The sequence below is a fragment of the Leiobunum rupestre genome, chromosome 11 (genome assembly GCF_980474605.1).
Source record: "Leiobunum rupestre chromosome 11, qqLeiRupe1.1.hap1, whole genome shotgun sequence".
Lineage (NCBI taxonomy): Eukaryota > Metazoa > Arthropoda > Arachnida > Opiliones > Sclerosomatidae > Leiobunum > Leiobunum rupestre.
In genome coordinates this window covers 31,869,172-31,878,854 of record NC_143394.1, presented here as the reverse complement: position 1 = coordinate 31,878,854, position 9,683 = coordinate 31,869,172, and the positions used below count along the sequence as shown (strand labels likewise).

Genomic DNA, 9,683 nt, shown 5'->3' with positions numbered 1-9,683 from the left:
TGACCAGTGACCCCTTAGATAATGAATTATTAAACTGGTCTCATATAAAATGTTCTAATGTCATTTTATAAGCCTAAAAAAACCTATACATGTTTAGAAGTTAGATTATGTTGGTAACATTAATTTTAAACGTATTCAAAATAGTTAACTTTATTTTATGAGTATCACAAGAATAGTACTATATAGTACTATCTCATATAAGACTACTGCCATAGCCTAGAAGACCCTCGTAATTTAAAATATTCTCTCTCTACTCGAGGCCCCGTAGCCCCCGAGTCCCCGGTCCGTTACCGCGTAGCCTAACGTAATCCGGGGAAAGCGAGACATGAGGTTTTCAAGTTTGAGGCTTTGAGGCCAGAGGGGGCTTCGACAGTTTGACTCATTCGAGGGATGCGAGCGAGGTACTCTGCAATGCCTCGACGTGCGACGGTAGTACGCGGTACATAGAAATCCAGTGAATAGGGAAATCAAAATTGATAGAAACTTTGAATTAATAAACTAGTCATCTCCTATTATTTGATATTATTTCGAATTAATAAACTGGACACGGTGACCAGTGACCCCCCAAATTTTGAATAAATAAACTGGTCTGAGCAATTAATAAACTGGTCTTTGACCACCTGACCACCGTTATTTCCAAGGCTGCGACGTCATGTGACCGTTGAGAAACGGAAAAACCTGCCCATGACTTCTTTGCTCAACGGACGGGCAACGTGACGTCAAAACCGGATGTAAAATACCCGTTCAGTAAAAACCGCTGACCGTTGAGCTTAGATCTGCGTCAGCGCTAAGCTTTTTTAGAGTTACTGAACGCAGCCTAGTCTTCCCCGGTGTTTTCTTAGTTCTCGAAGCTCTCACCAGGCAACACTGACTCTACTTTCGAACTTCATTCCTTCACCAATGAATACCCTAACAACTTTTACTTTGCGTGTAACATTCATTTGAAAACCGATTACATTAACACAAGTTCGGTAATTATCTTATTTTTGATAAATAAATAAATACATTATTGATGTGGATAAAACAAGATGTCACGGACATTTTAAATACACACAATTCCCCGATGTGTTAAATATATTTTAAATAATTAATTTAGATTTGAACCAATTTTCAATTATCTTGTACTTAAATATTAAATAACCCAAGAGGAATTTTATCGAAATTGAATTTTTTGAGTTAATTGTTTTTAGAAATAGGGTAGCTAAACGTGAACACCATAATTTAAATTAATTTTTAGACAAACCAAATTTTTTGGGTTACCTGGTTTTGGAAATAAGGTTGCGAAACACGAACGCGTTAATTTAAATTAAGTTTTAGGCAAATCGAATTTTTGGAGTTACCTGGTTAATAATCAGCTAGGCTAATACCCAAGGCACCACCTTAGGCCTAAGTCATCATGCGACTTAGGAAGCCCTTAATTCAGGTGGCCGAGTTACAATGCGTAGGAGGGTGGTGGCAAGCCCTGCATGCCACGAGATCGAGCCAACAGCGCCCTACACTAACTATTACCGTTAACCTAGACAAGTTTTAGGAAATAAGGTAGCCATGATTTTTGGAGTTAGTTGGCGCCTGTATCAATAGGTACGAAATTCAAATTATACAATAGAGCGTTGTCGTCTGAAACCCTGCGACGTCACCGTTGTAATTTGCCTATTGATAAAAAACGGTAACTGTCATGGCGGCCACTATTAACACTACAGCTGTGACGTCAAATCTTATACGTCAAAGCCCCCCCCCCCTGTATCCGCCACTGTTACGCCGTTGAAAATTTGTCGGCGCGCTGATCATATTTACATCAGCGTCGGTCTCTACCGAGGGCATGATATTTCCTTTCGATTAGGATATCCCTGGCCCTTCTACGGCGGCATAGGCTACACGCACTAAAGATTTCTATATCCCGGTACCGTAAATGAATACACACCGGGCTACACTGTACGTGGGTCCAGTACGCATAAATATTTTAGGATTGTGTGTAAAAACGCGTCGTCTACTTAGAGCAAAGAGGAACTTGAGCACGGTGACGCCACCAGCGGAGCCAGATTCATTTTACATTCCCATAACGGAAAACACAAACTCAGAAACGCGAGCCAAAAACTCTACCTCTCACTCAAAAATAACCAAGGTTGAAAACCAAACGGTAATGAGACTATTTAAAACTGTTTAAGTATACCAGAAGTTTATAATATAATTCTTATGAGATAAGGATCCATCTAGGACATTAAAATTAAATGGGTACCTTCGCTGGATCGAGACAATTTCAATATTAACGAATTTCCAGTAAAATCACAGATGTTCAAATTTTACTTTGTGTATCACTTCGCGTAACGATTTATTGGTAAAAACTACACTTTGTAGGTATATTAACTTATATAAAACCCACATTTCTTCAAATAATAGTTTGAGGAATAGTATGATGTATTTAGGGCTTAAAGGGGAACGGTCAAGCTTTAACCAGTTAGATAGCCCTATAGCCCATTAAAAACTAAATTTTATGGCGAAAACCGCATCAAAAAATATTGAGTGGTTAATTTTTAATAAAATAAAGAAATTTCGGGAAATCGAAAAGCGCGCGTCCGCCGCGACACCTGGTGAGAAGTCAGTGAGACAGAAAACAACGTAAAAGCACGCGCTGCCCTATAATGGCGCTGCTGAAGACGCAAAAAATATGTTTTGCACGCGCGGCGCGTTCCAGTTATAAGAGACTTAAGCCCCATTTTCATGCTCGCTGGTAGCGGGTAAAAATCGACAAAATCCGCTTCAGCTATACACTTTTTCCACTTTCCGCGTCGATCTGTTTCAAACAGATATTTTAGCTTTATTTTCACGCTTGCGAGTGGCGGAAGCGAATTTTGACGATTTTTATCCGCTACCAGCGAGCATGAAAATGGGGCTTAAAGCCTAAATTGCACTATTTTAAAAGTTAGGATAGTTCGCAAATCGCTCATACGAGGTTAGAGGCGCTGGCGATACACCTTGAGATGGCGGCGAAAATTCAAACCCAAACACTTGGCGTTATTTTTCGTTTCAACTTTTTGGGCCAAAAGCTATTTTTTTCCAAGACAAAAAAAGGTACGTGTTAGTATATTGAACGTCTTGTTAATCTTTTGATACGGAAATAAGGCCATATTTGGAAAAGCTTGGCCGTTCCCCTTTAATTATTTTCCTTTCGAAACATATTTTGGAAAATCAGCGGGAGTAAATAACGTTAGTAGGCTAGAGAGATAGCTACTTCTCTCACAACAAAGGTATTATATACTTCTGATAACGCTTTATTTACGTGTATAAAATCTATCCTCTCAACAGCCGACGGGCTGATCACTCCCCGTAATCGGTGTACAAGCCTGTAGCTTTGACTGCACTAAAAGGATTACGTATGTGAGTACAGATTTAGCACTACCAAACGCTGTACTCATTGTGATATTTATGAAATCGATGTACAGATTTTCAGAGAGTGGCTAGCCCCGCGTCAACAGCCCACTGGATCAAGGTTAGAATTTAGATGAAGACAGTTTTCTTCAGTTTTCAATAATTACTCCTTTTACATATCACCAAAAGTTAACTTTATGTAAAAAAAAAGAGATATTTTTGCTTATGCAGATTGTATTTCAAATCCGGTTATGCAATATTAGCGTTTTAATACTTCGATATGAAACCCTAATATGTAATGTAACGTTTACACCGACAACCTTGGGACTCAAATTATCATTTAAGATTTAACCACACCCCTATCGTCGACGCTTTGACGCGAAAACATTTTAAGCCTTGGTAGACAATCTATTCGCGACGCCGCGCACTTCCGAGGTACCGCCTATGATCTAGCGTCTGTTATTGTCAAATTTAAGAAAAATTTATAAAGCTGGGCGTAGTAACTGTTATATGTAACCATGAAAGAAACAAAGTGTAAAATTATAATAAAATACAAATACAAACTGTTTCATTACAGTTTTCGTAACCATTTAAATGATTTAATACGCTAGTGGCTTCCAAACGCGTCTGCTAAGTGCTAATATGCTAGAGGATTCCAAACGCTTCTGCTAATACACTACAGTCTTCTCAACGCGTCTGCTAATACGCTACAGTCTTCCGAACGCGTCTGCTAATACGCTACAGTCTTCCGAACGCGTCTGCTAATACGCTACAGTCTTCCGAACGCGTCTACTAATACGCTACAGTCTTCCAAACGCGTCTGCTAATACACTACAGTCTTCCAAACGCGTCTACTAATACGCTACAGTCTTCCAAACGCGTCTACTAATACGCTACAGTCTTCCAAACGCGTCTGCTAATACACTACAGTCTTCCAAACGCGTCTGCTAATACACTACAGTCTTCCAACCGCGTCTGCTAATACACTACAGTCTTCCAAACGCGTCTACTAATACGCTACAGTCTTCCAAACGCGTCTGCTAATACACTACAGTCTTCCAACCGCGTCTGCTAATACACTACAGTCTTCCAACCGCGTCTGCTAATACACTACCAATCTATTTTTCGACGGCAACCCAAAGAGGGCGTAGCGATAGCTTTCAGTGGCGAATATCTACATTAATGGTCCATAAATTAAAAAAGAGAAAACCAAGATATAATGTAAAACGTGCGAGATTTATTTACAACCAACACCATACTTAAACGAGTTAAATCAAAAGTTCTTTCTTTACTATATAAATTCCATATAATGAAAAACGTAAAGTTCAAAATGTAAAGACTTTGGTAGGACGCCAAATATTTGTTTAATGAAAGTTTCTCCAAGGACTAGTGCGAGAGGTCTGGGGGAGATAAAAACATTTATTATTGGATGATAAAAGGACGTCGTTTGTCTTCAGACTTTGAATATACGTTTCCCCTCTAATTCGCTTTGTACCGTTTTCAAATTCGATTGAAAATATTTGGCCATAACAAAATTCGTCGTTCTAGTGTACTGAAGATTCCGATAACAACGCGCGAAACATTTTTTTTGTGTAATTTATGACGTGTATCTTTGGATCCACTTCGGTTTTGGTTTTCCCGCGTCCAACTGCTTAACGCTGAAGAATGATAAGGACAGTCCCATCGCCGATAGAAGCAACGCCGTCGGGAAGATCAGCTTGTCTCCCTTGGCGAGGGTGGCCGTCTCCGCTTGCAAATTCTATTTCGAACGAGAGAAAATTCACAATCGAGATTTTTATCAGCGCGGCCTAAAGTATTAAACTTGGGATCCTTATCAGTCTAAAGTTACAAAATACTAATCACACCACACATTATCACATGTCGTTGACATTCTAAATTTCGTTGTAAGCTAATAAAAATATCATCGTTAAATACACAGTTTTGTCTGAAAAACACTTAACTCAAAAATGGAAATTTCCGATTACAGATAAATCCCAAATTTGGAATACTTCTAAATCTTTTTAAACGCGGTAATAGTAATTTTTGTCTACAGATAACTAAATCCAAAACTAGGGAATTTTAACCTACCATAGCTAAATCCCAAACTAGGGAATTTTAACCTACCATAGCTAAATCCAAAACTAGGAAATTTTTACCTACAATAGATAAATCCCAAACTAGGGAATTTTTACCTACAATAGCTAAATCCTAGAGTAGGTAATTTTTACCTACAATAGATAAATCCCAAACTAGGGAATTTTTACCTACAATAGATAAATCCCAAACTAGGGAATTTTTACCTACAATAGATAAATCCCAAACTAGGGAATTTTAACCTACAATAGATAAATCCCAAACTAGGGAATTTTAACCTACAATAGATAAATCCCAAACTAGGGAATTTGAACCTACCATAGCTAAATCCAAAACTAGGGAATTTGAACCTACAATAGCTAAATCCCAAACTAGGGAATTTTAACCTACAATAGCTAAATCCCAAACTAGGGAATTTTTACCTATAATAGCTAAATCCTAGAGTAGGTAATTTTTACCTACAATAGATAAATTCCAATCTAGGGAATTTTTACGTACAATAGCTAAATCCCTAACTAGGGATTTTTAACCTACCATAGCTAAATCCCAAACTAGGGAATTTTTACCTACCATAGCTAAATCCCAAACTAGGGAATTTTTACCTACAATAGCTAAATCCTAGAGTAGGTAATTTTTACCTACAATAGCTAAATTCCAAACTAGGGAATTTTTACCTACAATAGCTAAATTCCAAACTAGGGAATTTTTACCTACAATAGCTAAATTCGAAACTAGGGAATTTCTACCTACAATAGCTAAATCCCAAACTTTTAATATTTACATACAATAGCCAATCCCATACTATGAATGTTTTTCCTAGAAAATTTATTTTGAGTCAGTTAAACACTAAATTAAGAGAACTTCTAAAAGTGGCTTTCACAATTCTTACCTGCGTTAGTCGTACTGAGTACCTGCAGGCCTGTTGAACAAACATCCTATGAAGAAAATACACTATTTTAGCTTCTGGAGATTGATTTCAAATAAGAGTATTTTTGCTAGTTCTATTCTCTGGCCCGCAAATTCCAGTTTATGAAATGGGTCCTTTGGGGGCTCAACGTTTTATCTTCTTGTTTGTCTGTGTGATGGGAAATGGGGACATTCACGAAGATTGCGATTTTTTTGTTTTGGGGAAGCCATCATGTATGAAGTTATTGAAATCGAAAGATAACGAGAGCACACTGTCTCCGATTTCAAAATACTTTTATGAGGTTATTGATTTCGTTTTTGGGTTATGGTTAGGTATATTAGTCAGGATTAACGGAACATTATATGACCCAACAAAAACCCCGTGATTCGCGCTCAAAATTGATTCGGAGCACTTATAAACTCCACCCAAATTTCGATCGATACCGAGTCAACGGACGACGTATATACTTAAGAATAGCAAAGATAATAGTTATAGAGCCCCTATGAAGGTTACAATCTATTAACCCTATGCAGTGGCTTTCATTAAATTAAAACTAATTTAAAGTCCCTTTGGAGGTTGAGCAAGACATGGAACTAATTTATTAGTTCCATGAGCAAGAGAGGCAAAGAGTGCCAGTAGACAGACACGCTTCCAATTGTTAATGACAGCGTTATTTGATGCCTTCCTAACCGGATATATTTTGCAAAAACCATGATGCGCAGCTAAACCACATATTTCGTTTATTTAAAAGGATTTAGAAATTAATGCGTTAGGCACATCACTGCCCATCAGTAATTTATTAAGCTTTTTCTTTCGTCCAATTTAAGTTAAAATCGTGGTTTATAAGGCAGCCTAATAACATTACAGGGGTACTACCGTACCGGTACCAATACCATGTTGTATCGATTCAAGTAGTCTAAACCTATATCCTTTATAGCTATTACATATAATTTTTCAAATATACTTAACCCAGCAAAACCATACAAAAATGTTAAAATGCCTACCTGTGGTAGAGCAGAATGTGAAAAGATTTTATCGTCTTTGCGCGACGTCGTTTATATATGGCCGACGAATTAAACGAACGCACGCTACAAGTTCATTCCAAGGACATTCTCCTCGACGGCGCCAACGAGTTTTATGCGGATAAACTACCTCATTTCCATTGGTTATTTCATACCACGTGGCTATAAAACTGCCATGTCAGTTCATAGATGGCGGTATTGTTCTATTTTACTGGGCAAGGAGCCACAATGCCCGGAATGCAAACTATGGGAGGGTCCGGCAGAAACCGTAATGCATATTTTAGAAGAGTGCCCAGCATTGTCCCACGAACGTGAAGCGCTACTTCAGGTTGAAGTAGAACCAGAGAAGGAATTAGGCTCGTCTCAGAACTATCTAAAAAGGCTAGGGCTGGACAAAACAAGTGTTAAATCTATCACGATTGAGGCAACCAAACACAAGATTCAAGATTTAATTTCAACCTGTACCTCCTGGACAGATGGTGGGCCCCCTGAAAACCAAACAAACGTCCCATGTGGTGATTATCTCATCGCGCCTACGCTAGATCTAGTGAGCCTCCCTGCCTCCAAAGGGACCGAAAAGGATTGAGAAAAGTACTGAACTGAACCAGAGATAATTCTTTCTCCCTGGTAACCAGAGATAATCGTCTGCTCTATGAACTATTAACAATGGCGCTGTTGTCTAGTCGCATTTATTTAAGTCTAAGGAACTCTTTGAGGATTTTACAGAATGTGAAATGTTTTTTATTTGGTAAGTTTATGGAATTCGGTAGATTATAAATTATTTCGAAAATCTTGGTTGTAAAATATAGTTTTAATTTCGTTAGACACACAGCAGCCGCATGAAACGTTTCCTCTGGCGTTGCCTTGGCAGCCATGTGGGACTGAAATGGAAGAAAATAATGGCATGTTCGATGGCTTTTTGTGGGCTGTCCCAAAGAAAAGAGTTTCCTTAGAAAGAAGGCTAACCCGTAGAGTGGCCCACACTCTTAAATGGTCACCCAAAAAAAATTTCTTAGTTTGTTATGAGTGTGGGCATTATCATCTAGCTCATACCATTTGTGGTAAGAACAGTTTACAATCCCAGTGCTACCCCCAAAATCATATACCTGGACATTCTTTTATATCTATATTTTATCGAAAATGCTGCACTATAGTTATTTTATCTATATTACTATCCAATGGCTGGATGATTTTGGAGTAGCGCTGACAACCAACATAAATAAGCAGACTTAAATCTGGTTTTCTTTTTAAAACTCCAGCGAACTGCTACGCCAGAGTTAGAAAAGAAACTGAAGAAATGAAACATTTAATTCAGGAGAAGTTGAAATTAGATCCAATTGAAAAAGAAGTCATTGTAATTTATGAAAATGATAAAAAACCACGAATATCAAAAAATGAACTCCTGGTTGAAATTCCCAAAGAAAGACCAAAGTGGTTTTGCAAAAACTTACTGAGTAAAGGAAATGAACAAGCAATAACTTCCCCTAAGACAACCTCTACAGATGAAAATATGAATTGACAACGAGCAATAATTATGAACTGTGTAGATATTGAGACAAAATTAACGGATCAAAGTTTAAAAAGTGTAATTTGTTAAAAACTTAACAAATCAGTTTCATGAAAACAATTTTGGAATTAAATTATAAAATAGTAAATTTTAAGTTTGTTTTTAGGACACTATGATCAAGTACTGGTGGCTGAGGAATTCAGATCATTCCTCTGGGCGCAATACTCTTTTGGTCAACTCCTACAAGGACTTGGTCCACTAGGATACAGGCCCGTATATGGGGGGCGCCAGGGGATGCTCAGCACCCCCAAATGAATACTTGAGCATCCACAATCCGACCGACCCCAAAAAAAAATCGATTGTTACCAACTAATATCATATAACATCGGTTACTTGCATTTTTAATAAAATATTCTGTTTTCAGCTAGGTTGAAATTCATAATTCAAAAAATTAAATAAAGCCAATTTTGGTATATTTAGTTATTTACTAATTTCAGGAGTGGGGTTAAAAATTAAGATTTTTAGTATCAAGGCATTATCACCCTCAAGTTTTGACATACTCCTTGCATGGGGCATTCTCAAAGGCCAGGTAGCATGAAACTTTGATAGTTTCTTGTAGCATATAGGTGCAATTGTTATTCCGACACGCTCCATAATATCTTATTTCTGAGACATTTTTTTGATAACCAATTTTTAAAAATATCTTCATTTTAGATTTGAAAGGGCAGGTCCGCAGGTGCTGAATTTAAATATAGTTATAAATTAATTACATAAGCAACATAATAGT

At 37.6% G+C, this 9,683-nt stretch overlaps 1 protein-coding gene and 1 long non-coding RNA gene across 2 annotated transcripts; one reads left to right on the top strand and one right to left on the bottom strand.

Annotated features, from left to right (window-relative positions):
• Positions 1-4,583: 4,583 nt before the first annotated feature.
• On the bottom strand, positions 4,584-7,509 carry LOC149922275 (uncharacterized). Its single transcript, XR_016477217.1, has 3 exons — positions 7,372-7,509; positions 6,350-6,395; positions 4,584-5,125 (listed from the first exon to the last, which is right to left on the bottom strand). It is a non-coding gene; the product is annotated as an uncharacterized LOC149922275 (long non-coding RNA).
• Positions 7,510-7,985: 476 nt separating this feature from the next.
• mRpL32 (mitochondrial ribosomal protein L32) lies at positions 7,986-9,369 on the top strand. Its single transcript, XM_090163250.1, has 3 exons — positions 7,986-8,137; positions 8,214-8,450; positions 8,649-9,369. The coding sequence occupies exons 1-3, from the start codon at positions 8,056-8,058 to the stop codon at positions 8,906-8,908; spliced, it is 579 nt and encodes a 192-aa protein (XP_090019376.1). The 5' UTR covers positions 7,986-8,055; the 3' UTR covers positions 8,909-9,369.
• Positions 9,370-9,683: the final 314 nt, after the last annotated feature.

Bases quoted from the DNA above. Each gene is read 5' to 3' on its own strand.
- mRpL32 (XM_090163250.1), top strand. From the start codon at position 8,056: ATGGCGCTGTTGTCTAGTCGCATTTATTTAAGTCTAAGGAACTCTTTG. The intron at 8,138-8,213 runs GTAAGTTTATGG...TAATTTCGTTAG, and splicing joins TGTGAAATGTTTTTTATTTG to ACACACAGCAGCCGCATGAA. The intron at 8,451-8,648 runs GTAAGAACAGTT...TTAAAACTCCAG, and splicing joins TCTAGCTCATACCATTTGTG to CGAACTGCTACGCCAGAGTT.